Source organism: Girardinichthys multiradiatus, chromosome 12, assembly GCF_021462225.1.
Source record: "Girardinichthys multiradiatus isolate DD_20200921_A chromosome 12, DD_fGirMul_XY1, whole genome shotgun sequence".
NCBI classification, from domain to species: Eukaryota; Metazoa; Chordata; class Actinopteri; order Cyprinodontiformes; family Goodeidae; genus Girardinichthys; species Girardinichthys multiradiatus.
This window is the reverse complement of record NC_061805.1, coordinates 52,852,100-52,868,545: the sequence shown is the minus strand read 5'-3', so window position 1 is coordinate 52,868,545 and position 16,446 is coordinate 52,852,100. Positions and strand designations below refer to the sequence as shown.

The following is a 16,446-nucleotide window of genomic DNA, read 5'->3' as shown; positions in this document are numbered from 1 at the left end:
GGACTTTGGACTCCTGAGCAACAGTCCAGGTCCTTTTCTCCTCAGCCCAGGTAAGACGTTTCTGTTGTCTCGGGTTCAGCAGAGAAATGTCTCCACGTGCTGGATACATCTAGTGGATCTTGAAGCTCTCAATCCAGCTTCATTCCACGCTTTGTGGGACTCGACCCAAATTCTTGACTGAACTTTGCTTCACAATTTTCTCCGGGCTGTGGTTGCTGGAGTTGGTTTTGTCGATACTTCTCCACAGACCCGATGCTTGGATCCAGCTCTTTGTGAACAACCAGCTTCTTTAGCAATGATGCTTTTCCAGACTACTTCCAAGTCAGCAGTCTTCTTCATCACTCTGTAGGTCATAACATGGATATTAACATATTTGTGTATTAAAATCCTTTATTTTTTTTATTGGACTGATGTAATATTGACATTTCCTTAGGAGCCGAATGACGAAAAATGACTCCCATCTTCTGCAGGAATAACTGAACTGATCCTGGAACATCAGCAACGGGTTGGTTCTTCTTAACTATGCTACAAAACATCCAGGAGGTCGTTCCTGTCAGACTGTGGGACTCCTCCATCTTCAGGAGGTCCAGGTTCTAACCTGATCTCTAAATATTCTCACCATCTGATCACAGGGTGTTTCTTGGCATGTTTAATGTCTGTCTGCCTTTTAAACATTATTTTCTTACGCTGAATCCGTCACAGACGTTATTTCTAGGGCTCTTTGTCTTCTTTCTATTTTTATGTAACCTGCTGTTGGGACCTTTTTTCCCAAACTATTTTCTCTTCTAAGAAGTAGATATCAGAAAAGGACAAGTATGTTCTCCAGATTCTTCTTCTTCTTCTTGTTTCTCGTGTCTCAGATTTTAGGTTTGAGCTTGTAGTCAGTCATTTGTTTAATCAACGATCCTTGTTTAAAAGGGATTCTGACGCAGAAGCTGACGAATCAGGGGTGTTGCGTTCCCGGAACTCGGAAATTTCCCTCCCCGTATGGAAACCAGTTTAACAATAGCGGATTAGAACAATTTGAAGTTGTGTGGACTGTTTCTTATGGAGATGATGGCTGGCAGGGATTCAATGTAACAGAAGTGAGGTTCTCTATGGATTATGTTTTCTTTAATGGTCAACTTTACACACCAAAATCTAATTACATCTACAACACAGAGATCAGAGGAGCCATCCTCATACTGCGTTTTTTCCCGATAGTTCCTGAATGCAGCGGAGCTACCTGCCGACCCCTGAAGGTTGACATTGTGATGTGCCCTGGGGTGACTGCAGGTCCATTCGGTTCTGATGGATTCGCATCATTTGATCAGTTTCTGTCTGAAACAAGCAGCAGCTTGAATCCTTCCTGAAACTATGAAACTGTAGAAGATTTTCATTTCCGTCTGAATTAAAACCATACAAAGAGCGTCCTTTAGGGTCCCTGCGAGGCAGCTGCCTACGCGACGTTCGGCGTCCCGTCACCATGGCAACCACCCAACCAGTGGCAGCAGGACGCAAGGAGGAAACTCAGATGAACTCAGGTAGGTGAGTTGTTTGCCATTTAAACCTGTTTCAGGTGTTTTTTTCTGCGGGCCGTTAGAGTGTCCCGGTGTTGTGTGAAATTCAGTTCCCCTGAAATAATCTGCTCCCACCGTGTGCCTACGTCACACAAGCAGATCCTCCTCACCAGTCTGCTGTCCACTAACCCCACTGGACTCCTCAGACCCTGGTGGAAACACTGTCTGGTGGAACAGCAGCCCCACGGTGCGGTTAAACACTGGAACCAACCAGGGGAACACATTATTTCAGGGGATCTGCTCACACTAAACACCTGCAGAGTGAGGGGTCTGCCAGAGGACACGATCTGCGTTTGAAGCCAGCTTAACTGCAGTGGCAAACAGCTTCTTCTTCGTCTTTGCTGATGTTTGACCGAGCTGAGGTCCGTTTGCAGCTGATCAATGTTTTCACCTTAACCTCAATCTGCTGCTATCTCTGACGTCACAGGAAGCATGACGTCACCGCGGCTGGGCGTGGTCAGAAAGTCGATGCTGATGGACCCGCTGCTGATTAAGGTAAAGTTAATCTGATCGGGGTCTAATTCCACACCAGGATCCACATTTTCTGAAGGTCCACGTGACTTCTGGTTTCGGACAGAGGGTCACGACCGCATTCCCTGGACCCACCTGTCAGTGGGCCGGGCTTATATGGCAACAGTCAAATGTTCAATGTTTGGATCTGAACCAAAGTAACCACAAACAAACCAGTCACCCATCTGGGTCAGAACACCTCCACAACTGCTGCTGTGGAAAGTTGGCAGTGTGCAGGGGTCCGGATTGACGGAGAGTCCAGGATCCAGAGACAGGGTCCTGGAGGACCAAAGATAACTGATGGATGGTCTTCTAGAGTGGGATGCTTTGGGTCAGTGTTCCTAAATCCGGCCTCAATGGAAACGGTATTCCAAGATGGCCGAGTTCTGTTCCTGCAGGATTACAGGTTCTTCCTCTCTGCAGGAACACTTCCTGAAAGCTTAGAAAAACCAGGTGGAGATGCTGACTTCAGCTCTGGTGAAGCAAACATCACCTGAAGGTACTTTACAGGCAGGTCCGATTTCATATCAGGTACAAAGGTCCAAATTCAGTTCAGATCAGTTCAGTTCATTCTAACACAATCTAAACATGAAGTCTGATTTGGGTTTAATTACGTTGTACAAACAGTCCAGTTCAGTCCAAATGGGTCCAAGTCAAGTTCTCTAAGTCCAGCTGCTGAAACATCTGCCCGTTTCTGATGACAAAGTTCTGCTGAACTCTGATCCCATCTCCTACTGTGGGACTCCTTCTGAGTTCCTGCAGCCTGTTTAATGGATCCCCTGACCCGGTTTCCAGAACTGACCCAACCTCACTGGTCACCAAATATATCGGCCTCAGCTTGGCGTTGAAATGAACTTCCTCTGGAGATGAACTTTAACCTTCTTCTGGGTTTGAAACAATCACATATAAAACAGGAAGAAAACCTGAGAGTTTCCTGAAGACCAGACAGAACATCATTAATGGATTCAACTAAACAACCGGACCTCTAAAGATGGAATGAAGCAGGAGCTCCGCTGATCCAAAATATTCTTGACTCTCAGATGTCCAGAAGAACATTTATATCAAGGTCCAATTAGGAATTTCATGACTACAGCAGATCATCAGGTCTAAACTCAAAGAATAGTCACTTTCGGACCTCGACCATGGAGCTCCTCATACTATCGGGTCTGGACCATCAAGCCTTTCAAATTGGATTATTTTTATGGCACCAAATCACAACTAGTGTTGTCTCAAGGTTCTTTACAGAACAAACAGATCCAGTTTATAACAGAAATACAGTCAGTTCAATCCAATCATGCAGACAGAACCAGAGTCAAACCTAATTTGATCTTGGTTATCAAACAATGCGACCAAATTCAATTCAATTCAGTTTATTTATATAGCGCCAATTCACAACACATGTCGTCTCAAGGTTCTTCACAACAGTCAGGTTCATACATTCCAATTAATCGTAATCATTGAACAGTTCAGTCAGATTCAGTTATTTATTCAAATTGGATAAAAAGTTTTTCTATCTAAGGAAACCCAGCAGATTGCATCCAGTCAGTGACTTGCAGCATTCACTCCTCCTGGATGAGCATGTAGAGACAGTGGACAGTCACTGGTGTTGACTTTGCAGCAATCCCTCATACTGAGCATGCATGTAGCGACAGTGGAGAGGAAAAACTCCATTTTAACAGGAAGAAACCTCCAGCAGAACCAGAACCAGGCTCAGCGTGAGCGGCCATCTGCCACGACCGACTGGAGGTTTGAGAGAACAGAGCAGAGACACAAAGAGAACAAAGAGGCACTGATCCAGGAGTACTTTCTATGGGAAGGAAAAGTAAATGTTAATGGATGTAGCTCCTTTAGTCGTTTCATCTAGAAAGAAAGAACAGATAAACTCTGATCCAGTTTTCAAGGTTAGAGTCTGAAAGAGAGAACATAGAGTTAGTTACAGTAGAAGCTCAGTCAGTAGCCATGTCTAGGAGAGAGAAAGGGTTAAACACTGAAAGACAGGGCCATGTGGATCATCTGTAGAAGGTGAGCATTAAGTTGTTGCCAGCAGAAGCTCGGACGATTCCCCTCTCCAGAAAGGTGTCACAGGTAGACACAGAGTCAGGCCAGGTGTAGCTTCTAGGAAGAGAAAAGAGAGAACAAAGTCAAAAACTGAAATAACGGCAAATAATGCAAAATTGGAGAGTAGTATGAGAATGTAGCAAAGAGGGTGAAAGTGGTCATTATGTCCTCCAGCAGCCTAAGCCTATAGCAGCATAACTACACAGATAGTTTCAGTTCAGATTATTTAGTTAAACGGCGCTTATTTACAACAATGTCGTCTCAAGGAACCTCACAAAGGGTCCCACTGATGGTCATTATTATACTAAAAACCACAAGGATTGGGATACCTCTCTCTGTCAGACTGATTATAACCATTGGAAAAGAGAAGAGGTCATACAGGTAGCAGAAATGGAGGGTGTGTTTGGACCTCAACCATAACTGAGCCGGTTTAGGCTAAACCTGACTCCCCCTTACTCCAACCAACAGGGAGGAAAAAGACTCCCTCCCTGATAACCTAAGTCACTCTAACTATAAGCTTTATCAAAAAGGAAAGTTTTAAGCCTAGCCTTAAAAGTAGACAGTTTTTCCATCTAGAGCCCACTGATGGCCATTGTTCTACTAAAAACCACAAGGATTGGGATACCTCTCTCTGTCAGACTGATTATAACCATTGGAAAAGAGAAGGGGTCATACAGGTAGCAGAAATGGAGGGTGTGTTTGGACCTCAACCATAACTGAGCCGGTTTAGGCTAAACCTGACTCCCCCTTACTCCAACCAACAGGGAGGGAAGAAGACTTCCTCCCTGATAAACTAAGTCACTCTAACTATAAGCTTTATCAAAAAGGAAAGTTTTAAGCCTAGCCTTAAAAGTAGACAGGGTGTCTGCCTCACGGACTAAAACTGGGAGCTGGTTCCACAGGAGAGGAGCCTGATAATTAAAGGATCTGCCTCCCATTCTACTTCTAGAGACTCTAGGAACCACCAGTAAACCTGCAGTCTGAGAACAAAGTGCTCTGTTAGGAACATATGGACCAATCAGATCTCTGATGTATGATGGAGCTAGATCATTAAGGGCTTTATATGTGAGGAGGAGAATTTTAAATTATATTCTGGATTTAACAGGGAGCCAATGAAGGGAAGCTAAAATAGGAGAAATATGATCTCTCTTGGTTTATTATTGGGTCGAGTCGTTCTCCTGAGCATGTATGTGGCAACAGTGGAACTAACTGGTAGAAACCTCCAGCAGAACCAGAACCAGGCTGAGATTGAGCAGCCATCTGCCATGACTGACTGAGGGTTTGAGAAGACAGACCAGAGACACATAAAACTCAGAAGCACTGATCCAGTAGTACTTTCTATGTGAAAGGAAAAAGGAAAGAGTTTATGGCAGCAGTGGCTCCTTTAGTGGCTTCATCTGAACACGAAAGTTCTGAGTCAGGAGGAACATCTATGGGATGAAAACCAGAGAAAACAAACAGGCCTGAGTTGGACCTTGGTAGGTTTCCGCCCTAACCAGGTCCAGTTTCCTTCAGCCTTTGGTCCATTAGACGTCTGACCTGTTGCATACCCAATGAATCCATCTTCCAAAGGTCAGTGTGAAGACCTTTGGAGGTGAACTAACTTCAAAAACGGGAAGGAGAAACAGGAGTGTCTCACAGAGAGCCAGGTTCTGGTCCCATTTGGGTCACTGGTGGCCCTTTCTCAGGTTCAGATAATCTCACAGATGTCTGCTAAGACCTTATCTGAACACTGAAGTGTGAGGAGCATCCAGCACTGTACTATGGATCATTTGGACCTTCATGATGTCCTGTGTTGTCTCATCCAGGCGTCCCTGTAGGTCGGTTTGGAAAGTCTCACACAGCTTCTGCCCGGCTGAACTCGGGCTTTATTTACATCTCAGAATCAGAAGCAGCCACTCAGCTGAGTGAGCAGAACCGCTCATCTTTAAAATCAGAAGGTCAAAGTTCAATGAAGATGATGATGATCACAGTCTGTTCTGTGTGCAGGCGCCGCTGGGGAGGACCAGGTCCAGGGGTCTAACTATTCCTGGTCCAGATTTCACCTTCGGAACCAGCAGCTTGATCAGAGATGGAGGCGTGACTGAAGGTAAGCCCCGCCCCCTTTAAACACTGGAGCTTTGTAATTGGAACAGGAGCTCTTGGTCCCGGCAGTAGCCGGACCGTCTGTCAGAGCAGACAGTGAAGGTCAGCAGACCAGCACCACTCTGTGGGTTTCCCTGATGACAGGTGGTTTCCCTCAAATGTCGGGTCTTGCAATGTCCTGATGAGGGCAACCAGTGGGAACATGAGAAGACCCACCCGGCCAATCATGAGGATTCTGGTTGGCCAAGCGGACCACACCAAGGAACGATGCTCCAAGACTTATAGAATTCCATGACACCAACACCTGCCGTTTGGACTCAGGTGCCAGAGTCATTACAGCCCCCTGTCATCCTGCAGTGTGCCTCAGTGACTGCCATAACCCAGACTGCAGGTTCTGTGTAGGTTGACATCAGCACCAGAACACAGATGGCTGTGTTTGGATATCTAAGCTGCTGCAGGAGAGGACCTGACAGCTGGATGACCCGGTTCTGCACTAAATCACTGCTCATGTCCAGTCCTGATTGTGGTTCCGCTCAGCTGACCAGGAACCATCAGTGTGTTGGTCTAGCCCACTCTGCTGTCCCTCCTCCACTCCACACACTCTGCTGAGTGAGGAAGGGTTCTGTCATAGTGTATCAGCACTGGTTCCAGAGTTCTGGTCAGAACCAGCTTCAAAATGAGGGCTTTTTGTTCTCAGTGATGAAACGGTGTATATGAATAGAAGAGATGTTTGTGTGTGCTTGTTTTTTTGAGCGTGTGTGTGTGTGTGTGTGTGTGTGTGTGAGTGTGTGTGTGTGTGTGTGTAGCAGCAGTTATCTGCTGACAGAGTCAGTTTGCATGATGGAAACTTGCCCTCAGGCAACGATCACGTCTGTCAATCAGAGACATGCTACACGTGTGTGTCTCGCTCAACTGAGACACCGGGTTTAACATGATGCTCCTCTGAACTGTCAATCAACCCCCCCAACACACACACACAGCTGATCAGGTGAGCAGTCATAAGGCGGTTTAAACAGAAATCTGAGCAGCTGTCAGATATTCAGAAGGAGAAGACAGGAACGAATTTGAAAGGTTTTGGACCCAGTGACCCATCTGGTTCTGGTAGAACACACAGTTGGGTCAGTCTGAGAGGCCTCTGCGCTTGCATATGGTAAATGGACTGAACTTATATAACGCTTTTCCAGTCATACAGACCACTCAAAGCACTTTACACTAGAGCCACTATCACCCAATCACACTCACTAACGCTCACACATTCATACACCGATACACAGATCAGTAGGCAACTTGAGGTTAACCCGGGGGCACGTCGACATATGGCCGGAGGATGCTGGAATCGAACCCACAACCTTCTGATTGCAAGACGACTACTCTTCCTACTGAGCCACAGTCGCCTTATGTGCTCTCTTTCTTCCTCTAGACTTGAAAACTGGATCAGAGTTTATCTGTTCTTTCTTTCTAGATGAAACGACTAAAGGAGCTACATCCATTAACATTTACTTTTCCTTCCCATAGAAAGTACTCCTGGATCAGTGCTTCTTTGTTCTCTTTGTGTCTCTGCTCTGTTCTCTCAAACCTCCAGTCGGTCGTGGCAGATGGCCGCTCACACTGAGCCTGGTTCTGGTTCTGCTGGAGGTTTCTTCCTGTTAAAAGGGAGTTTTTCCTCTCCACTGTCGCTACATGCATGCTCAGTATGAGGGATTGCTGCAAAGTCAACACCAGTGACTGTCCACTGTCTCTACATGCTCATCCAGGAGGAGTGAATGCTGCAAGTCACTGACTGGATGCAATCTGCTGGGTTTCCTTAGATAGAAAAACTTTTTATCCAATTTGAATAAATAACTGAATCTGACTGGTTGATAGTTAGGATTAACTGGAACGTATGAACCTGACTGGGAATCTGTGTGATTGGATTGAAATAACTTTATATTTCCGAGCATAAATTGGATTTTTTAGACAAGATGTCTTAAATTAACTGAAGTGCATTGGAGATGAACTTCAGCATCATTCAGAACCAAGGAACTGTCCATCCTTCCTATCAGTTCTGCTGCTCTGGTTCCTGCTAACTCTACTGCTCTGATGGTTCCACCATCAAGCTACTGGGACGTACGGTCTCCATTCACCCTGATGGTGACCAGAACCATCATTTCATCTTGTGAGTTTAGGAGGCTTTCTCTTCTTTAATGATTCAAATAAAAACAGTCCTCTAAAAATGATCCAATTCTGGAATGAAAACTAGATAAGAAATAAGCTAAAGTTCAGATAAAAACTCTGAAGACCTTCTGAAGCTCAAAGAACCAATCTGATTTCAAACCTTTAGCTACTTCTTCCTCCTTAGTAAGAACATCTGAGCAACAGAACGACAGAGGCCCCCTGGGGGCCCTGGACCTTCCAACTTTCTGACCCATGAGACCCTAGATCATTATGGCCCTTTGGCTCTCTAATCCTGTGTTTGGGTCCTACAATTCTGTTGGCCCAGGTGTTTGGTTCACGCTATGTGTGTTTCCAGCCCTGTCCAGCTGGAGGGTCCAGTCCAGACGGGAAAACCACACTCAGCATCTGGACTTTGTGTCTCTAAACCGGGACGCAGTTAGGTCTGGACTGATGACGTCCAAAGAGCTGAGCCAGTACCGGGCTCAAAGGGGTGGGGTCAAAGCCCAGAAGCAGACTACAGAGCACCATGAGGGCAGAACTTCACGACGGCCACCAGTGGTACCTGACATCACATTTGGAGTCAGAAACAGGTGAGAAAACAGAGAGGATAACTGATTATTGATCACTGAGACCTGATTAATGGCGTTGGATGTTCGATCAGGCCTTCATCACCGCTGGCGGACCTCCTGTCCCATCAGTACGGCCATCGCTGGATGGACCAACAGCTGAACAGGAACCAAACCAGCAACCACAAACACACGGTGAGAGAGACAGAAGGGAAGCTTTCTGTCAGCTTCCTGCATGTTTCAGCTGCGGTCGACTCGGGCTTTCAAACCGGGCTCAGATTAAAAATGCATTCAACCTGCTCTACTGTTACTTTGATTTAAGGTGTCCTTTCATTGTGATATTAAAACTTCAGATTAAACTGGATCGACCTGCAGAAACCAGAACCAGTCTGCTGAGGAAGAGCAGATCTGTGCCAGTCAAACAGACACCTTTCAAACTGCCTCAGTTCTCCCAGGTAAAACACACACCTGCACATAAACAGGCTTTATTTAACTTGTATTTATTTCAGTTTTAGTTAAATCCTGACTTTTCCATCTCATAAACTGAGTTACTGATTGATGAAGACATCTCTTCTCAGCCTTCTGTTTCTTCCACCTCATGGTAGCAGCAGGTTCTGGAACATTAAACAGGTTTACCAGCTGTCAAACATTTTGTTCTGTAGGTGATCACCTCTCTGCTCCTCCTGCAGATACCTCCGGCTCTCGACACCTTCAGGGACCCTGGAGCTCGTCAGAGATCAGGAGAGGTCGTCAGGATCAGGGGACAAACAATCTGGACTAATCTGGGGACAGAACCGGACATGTTGATATGAGTGTAAATAAGGCAGAAATGTTTCCTTTGCAAGAACGAGACGAGTTTTCTTGTTTTAGAAAACAGTTCGGATAGAACTCTACCAGGGTTCTGGTCCAGGTCTCTCACTTGTTTTCAACAGCAGGAAATAAATGGTTCTTGTTTCTATTATGCTGATGTTCATTACAAACCTGGAGCAATCTGTGGGGTTTATATTGACTAATAGATGTTCATAATAATACGCCTGAATCTGAATCAGAAATAATATTTATGGGCCAGAACATTTTCACATTCAAGCAATCTGACCTGGTGGAGCCGGAGCATTTTAATAGAAGCTATTACATTTCAAGTTTAAAGTTCAGTAAGAACATCACCAGCATCAACAGGGCTGTGGTCTCAGCACCATCTGAAAACTGTCATGCTGCGGGCTGTACCAGAGCAGGGATTGCTGTTGAAAGCAGAACTAAAATCCACAAACAAGACCCTGGAGAAGGTTCGGTCTACATCCAGGTTCTGCAGGATTAAGAGCGATGTTAACAACATTGTCTACAAACTAGTTGGATCTTTAGACAAACTGCAGAGGGTCCAGAACAGGGTCTGTGATTCAGTACAGTACAAGGTTCTGAAAGGACTTGGTCACCACAGAGAAGGAACCAGGTCTGTAGTCCTTTAGTCCTGAAATCCTTGGTTCCTGGGGCTCAGCGAGATGTTGGAGCATCACCCAGACTACATCAGGTTATGACGTCAGAGCAACAAGCTCTGTCTGGATCAACACCAGAATCATCTGGATTCAAATATCGAGTTTTTACTTTTAATAATAACTTCTTCCTATTATTGATCTAATTTCTGTGCAGCGAGCAGAACCGACCTGAGCCTAAAGCTCTTTAACCGAACTAGAGTGAGTGGATTAGAACCTTCTCAGTGACATCACCGTCAGATCAGAACCGATCAGTGTGAGGATGTGTTGATAAAGTGTCTTCTGGGTGGAGACCTACCTGGAGAGGAGGAGGAGGAGGAGGGATGTACTAGAACCATCCAGTTTGGTTCTGATCACAGCATCAGAAAACATCATTTAGACTTTTTCTTTACTTTAAATCATTTTAAATGACGTCAGCACCAGCATTCCGTCACTTTCGCTGACGCTTCTCCGTGAACGAACTTTCCTGGTTCCGTTCTGACATGGAGCTCCCAGCCTCCGAACGCTTCTGTTTCTTCATCGACTCGCTGCTGTCACTCAGGCCGCCCGGAGCGCTCCTCTCGCGGGCAGACCCTCCGGAGCTCAGGAGCGGCAGCTCAGCGCCTCCTTCGCCGCTGATGGAGCCGGTTCCCCGACAGGAATGTCTGGCGCTGCCCGGTCCGGTCCATCGGCCCCGCTGTCTCAGCTCTTCCTTTCTGATCCGGGACATCCTGGGGGACTGCCGGTCATGTTCTGACCTGGGACATCCCGAACCTCGAGCCGAGCCGTTCCAATCCGGACCGGATGACAACAACGAAGTCGGAGGTAAGACGTAGAAAAGCTTCTGAGAAAAATCGGTCAGAAAATCAACTTTAAATTAATTTAATTTTCATTAAATGAAAAATAAAATCTGATTTTCAACTTTTGAACAAATATTCTATTTACTTTAATTTAAAAATTATGTAAATTTTCTGCTTTAAACATTAAAATAGTTTCTGTGAATTTTCCAAATTTGTTTCAGTTTCTGGTACCGAGGAGGTGACCGGGTCCATTTTCTAATCTTCTACAACAGCAACAATACTAATAAGAAATGTTTGGGCTGTTGAACGGAGATAAAACAGAACATCTGATTTAATGAACAGAATCAAATTTAATTTAAATTTATACCGAACCTTGTTTGGTGATCAAAGTTCTGATGGGTTCAACTCCACAGATCTGAAGCGTCACTGTCAGAAAATATTTTGATGTTTAAATCACCTGTCAGACATATGGACCGATCCAAATAAATGTTGAAAACCCCAGGGGTCAATCTGAAGGTCATGTGGTTCTGGTTTTAAAGGATTAAACAGATTCAGCAGAACTTCCAGAAATAATATTTAAATTTTCTGATGTGCGGTCGGTCCGGTTTTAACTCTCTTTAGCTACAGTCATGATGAAGAGTCAAAGTTTCTGTCTTCAGAGCATAGCCCGGTCCAGTCTGATCAGAACGTTTTTTTTTTTTTTTTCTCGTTTCATCATCATATCCGAACCAGCTGAAGTTCTGATCGGGTCACAGTAAACCTGAAATGAACGCTGATCTGTTAGAAACCAATCAGCTGATATGTCATCTCCACCTGTCCATCCCTCAGTACATGGTGGCTCGGAACCGCCGGTACCAGGACACCTGAAGAAACCTCGGAAGGCCCGGACAGCGTTCAGCGAGCAGCAGCTGACCCGGTTAGAGAGAAGCTTCCAGAAACAGAAGTACTTGAGCGTCCAGGACCGGATGGAGCTCGCTGCCTCTCTGCAGCTCAGCGACACCCAGGTCAAGACCTGGTACCAGAACCGCAGGTAACCATGGCCATAGATGACCATCTGGTCCTGGGTCAGAAAACGGAGGAGAGACGGTACATTTAACAAATAAGTTCTGATCCAGTTGGTTACAGTTTACTAAGTCTCACATGGTCCTGGTAGAAGTTCCAGATTTCCTTCAGCCTGGAGTAACAGAACCTGTTTTCATCTCTCCATCCAGGACTCTAGTCTGGTAATGTCTAGCAGAACCAGAACCTAGTTCCCTTAGAGTTCTGTCGCACTAGCTGCAGAAAGGTTTAAATGATTCAGCTGAAGCAAATGTGTAGCTTTTAGAGCAGAAAACCCAGTTTCTACAGTATTTACGGGTCGGCACCGGATGCTGCGCTGTGATTGGCCAGGAATATAATGCTCCTTATATCTCAGTCCCATTTGAGTTTTGAAACAGAACCAAACAGAAAGCAGGAGGACTCCATGTTTTCTCGGGTTCTAACTGTAAGTTTCCATTTCAGAACCAAGTGGAAACGACAGTCTGCAGCGGGCTTGGGCTTTCTGGCTACAGCCAGCCGGGTGTTCCTTTCACCTCACTTCCTATGTCCTCTGACCCCGCCCACACCGGACCCGTACCTGAGCCGAGGCCACGCCCACCTGACTGAAGTCCTCCGCCTTCCGCCCTGCGCTCACATGGAGCTCCTCTGACACTGGGAGGACTGGGAGGAAGGTTGCAGAACTCTTTGGGACGCTATCCAGTAAATGAACCTAGACCGGTTCCCCTGATGTCAATCAAAAAGGACAGCTTTGTCCTCTTGTTTCCATGGAAACGAACCGAACTAATGAGAAAATGGACTCATTCTGCCAACACACGGAGTGGTTGCGTCCATCAGAACCTGACTGATGGACGGTTCAGACACAAACCTGCAATGTGTTGTTAAATTTTTTCAGGTTTTCACTGATTAATTAAAGGTTCTGATGCACTCTGGAAGTAAGTTTTACTGGAACCAGTTCCGATCTGTATGAATAGACCCGTCCAGATCGTGTGAAGGTCCAGGTGTGTCTTAAGTGGTTGGATACTTGAAGACAAACACAAGAGTTCAGAGGCGTCTCATCACAGACAAATGTTGTCTGAAGGTTCTGTCCATTCAGTGAGGTCCAATCCTGAATTGTTACAATGACTCGATTACCAGCTGGTCATTTGTGGGCTGATCCCAGTAAAACATGGGTTTCTGTTTCTGAACGGGTCCCTGGTGCTTCGAAGTCTGACCAGGAGTTCTCTGTGGTGTATCTTTGCTTCAGACTGGATCAGAACCAATCTGAGCAGAACATTTTCTTTTGGTTTCGATTTGTTTTATTGTGGTTTTATTCATGGAGGTCGTTCAGGACTCAGGTTCAGATTTAGAAAGCATTTGGACTGGTTATTTAATGGACTTGTTTTCTGGTCTCTTTAGAACAACTCTGTATATGTTCTGGAAGGTCCAGTTCATAAAACATCAAACTGAGAACAGCAAAATAGCAGTGACAGGTCAGTAGGGGGCGATAAATAAGAAACTTTATAAGGCGGTTCAGATCACATTCCTGTTTGGATTTCACTTCGGAACCAGAACTGATTTAGCCGTTTTAGACATTGGCTGTTTCACCTAAGACATGATGGTTCTGGTTCAAACCCAACTTTGATTATGGAGTTTGAAATCAGTTCTGAACATGAATGTTTGAGATGAACACAGATTTTCCCGCTCAGCGACACACCCGCTGAGAAGCTAACTGGTAATTGGCAGCTCCATAGTCAGAAACGTGGCACTAGAGACACCAGCGACCATAGTCAAATGTTCCACTGTTGCCACATACATGCTCAGAACGACTCGACCCAATAATAAACCAAGAGAGATCATATTTCTCCTATTTTAGCTTCCCTTCATTGGCTCCCTGTTAAATCCAGAATATAATTTAAAATTCTCCTCCTCACATATAAAGCCCTTAATGATCTAGCTCCATCATACATCAGAGATCTGATTGGTCCATATGTTCCTAACAGAGCACTTTGTTCTCAGACTGCAGGTTTACTGGTGGTTCCTAGAGTCTCTAGAAGTAGAATGGGAGGCAGATCCTTTAGTTATCAGGCTCCTCTCCTGTGGAACCAGCTCCCAGTTTTAGTCCGTGAGGCAGACACCCTGTCTACTTTTAAGGCTAGGCTTAAAACTTTCCTTTTTGATAAAGCTTATAGTTAGAGTGGCTTATTTTATCCTGAACTATCTCTGTAGTTATGCTGCTATAGGCTTAGACTGCTGGAGGACATAATGACCACTTTCACCCTCTTCGCTACATTCTCATACTACTCTCCAATTTTGCATTATTTGCCGTTATTTCAGCTTTTAACTTTTTCTCTCTTTTCTCTTCCTAGAAGCTACACCTGGCCTGACTCTGTGTCTACCTGTGACACCTTTCTGGAGAGGGGCATCGTCCGAGCTTCTGCTGGCAACAACTTAATGCTCACCTTCTACAGATGATCCACATGGCCCTGTCTTTCAGTGTTTAACCCTTTCTCTCTCCTAGACATAGCTACTGACTGAGCTTCTACTGTAACTAACTCTATGTTCTCTCTTTCAGACTCTAACCTTGAAAACTGGCTCAGAGTTTATCTGTTCTTTCTTTCTAGATGAAACGACTAAAGGAGCTACATCCACTAACATTTACTTTTCCTTCCCATAGAAAGTACTCCTGGATCAGTGCTTCTTTGTTCTCTTTGTGTCTCTGCTCTGTTCTCTCAAACCTCCAGTCAGTTGTGGCAGATGGCCGCTCACACTGAGCCTGGTTCTGGTTCTGCTGGAGGTTTCTTCCTGTTAAAAGGGAGTTTTTCCTCTCCACTGTCGCTACATGCATGCTCAGTATGAGGGATTGCTGCAAAGTCAACACCAGTGACTGTCCACTGTCTCTACATGCTCATCCAGGAGGAGTGAATGCTGCAAGTCACTGACTGGATGCAATCTGCTGGGTTTCCTTAGATAGAAAAACTTTTTATCCAATTTGAATAAATAACTGAATCTGACTGAACTGTTCAATGGTTACAATTAATTGGAATGAATGAACCTGACTTTGTGAAGAACCTTGAGACGACATGTTGTGAATTGGAGCTATAGAAATAAACTGAATATAATTGAATTGAATGAACATATGAACAGGACCAAAAAAAAAAAAACCCAACCTTGTGTAAAAAATTATAAGCTGAAGTTTGGTTGGTTCTGTGCGGCGTCCGGATTCTGATAAATGATTTATTGATCACGGGTCTGAGAAGCTCCTCTGATGATGAAATATTAACTTCAGCCTGAAATATTGATGCAGCTAAAAGGGAACAAAGAGCTGCAACATTTAAAGGGTTCTGGTGCTGAGTGGAAGCCGCAGGTCACATGGGGTTCAGTTTGGATTCAGATTTAGCTGCCTGGTTCTGGTTTGGAAGGGTTTCAGAAGTGATGTTCTGTTCGGTTCAGATGGAGTCTGGATGTGATCTGGAAACTGTGCGGAGCTGGTTTGGATGAGATCCAGTGGGCTGTGCTGTAGAACCTTGTATATTTTCCCTTCTGAAGGGATTAAAATAAGAACAGTTAGTGTAGGTACAGCCCAGAGTGGTTCTGATGAGTCTGAAAGGAGGTTCTGAAGTGGTTTTGATTCAGTTTGGTTGTGGTTCAGAAGTGTCTAGAAGTTGTTGGATTTGGCCCAGATCTGATTCAGGCGTGGGTCTGCTGTGACTTTAAAGTGGTATGGAACCGGTTCAAATGCGGTTTCGACTGTGATTTGGAAATGGTTTGAGTGTTGTTTGGACTTCAGAAGTGATTCAGGTTTGGTGCAGAAGTGGTTTCATTTCTAAAGCACTTTAAATGAGTACAAAACCAGAACAATAAACTAAAAACACTGAAAATAAAAAGTGGTCCACATTAAGGAGCTGCTGCGGCAGAACCTGGTTCCCTCTGAGCTTCATTTCAGGCCCACTGAGGAGCAGCTGATCCGCTGACCCGAGGGATCAGGATGGGTTTTAATGGTGCAGACGCTCAGAGATGTGGGAAGGTGCTGGATAAATGCATGCAGCAGTATTTAGAGCTCTCTGCGAGCTCTAGAGGAACCACTGACCCGCTAGTAATGACCCAATAGTAATGGAGGCATGGACTCTTGGTCTGGTTTTAACCGTGAGGTTATAATGTCTGACTTCTTACACTGAGACCCAGAACCGGTCTCAGCTGTGAATGACAGTGTGGACGTGTCTCTTCACTCTGG

The 16,446-nt window shown here is 45.2% G+C and overlaps 2 protein-coding genes across 3 annotated transcripts; both read left to right on the top strand.

The window, feature by feature from the left end:
* The first annotated feature begins 1,201 nt into the window (after positions 1 to 1,201).
* Positions 1,202 to 9,890, top strand: cfap77 (cilia and flagella associated protein 77). Of its 2 annotated transcripts, none has more exons than XM_047380304.1 (7): positions 1,202 to 1,523; positions 1,987 to 2,054; positions 6,117 to 6,216; positions 8,722 to 8,956; positions 9,028 to 9,127; positions 9,286 to 9,387; positions 9,622 to 9,890. In XM_047380304.1, the coding sequence occupies exons 1-7, from the start codon at positions 1,466 to 1,468 to the stop codon at positions 9,742 to 9,744; spliced, it is 786 nt and encodes a 261-aa protein (XP_047236260.1). In that variant the 5' UTR covers positions 1,202 to 1,465; the 3' UTR covers positions 9,745 to 9,890. The 2 variants fall into 2 exon arrangements, with proteins under 2 accessions (XP_047236260.1, XP_047236261.1); XM_047380305.1 differs by having other exon boundaries at positions 1,203 to 1,527.
* A 122-nt stretch (positions 9,891 to 10,012) lies between these two features.
* Positions 10,013 to 14,186, top strand: barhl1a (BarH-like homeobox 1a). Its single transcript, XM_047380306.1, has 3 exons — positions 10,013 to 11,223; positions 12,027 to 12,228; positions 12,699 to 14,186. Exons 1-3 carry the CDS (start codon positions 10,902 to 10,904, stop codon positions 12,883 to 12,885), a joined length of 711 nt encoding a protein of 236 aa, XP_047236262.1. The 5' UTR covers positions 10,013 to 10,901; the 3' UTR covers positions 12,886 to 14,186.
* Positions 14,187 to 16,446: the final 2,260 nt, after the last annotated feature.

Coding starts and splice junctions, on each gene's coding strand:
- cfap77 (XM_047380304.1), top strand. CDS start 1,466: ATGGCAACCACCCAACCAGTGGCAGCAGGACGCAAGGAGGAAACTCAG. Junction 1,524..1,986: donor GGAAACTCAGATGAACTCAG/GTAGGTGAGTTG, acceptor CTGACGTCACAG/GAAGCATGACGTCACCGCGG. Junction 9,128..9,285: donor CCAGCAACCACAAACACACG/GTGAGAGAGACA, acceptor TTAAAACTTCAG/ATTAAACTGGATCGACCTGC.
- barhl1a (XM_047380306.1), top strand. CDS start 10,902: ATGGAGCTCCCAGCCTCCGAACGCTTCTGTTTCTTCATCGACTCGCTG. Junction 11,224..12,026: donor TGACAACAACGAAGTCGGAG/GTAAGACGTAGA, acceptor TCCATCCCTCAG/TACATGGTGGCTCGGAACCG. Junction 12,229..12,698: donor ACCTGGTACCAGAACCGCAG/GTAACCATGGCC, acceptor TTTCCATTTCAG/AACCAAGTGGAAACGACAGT.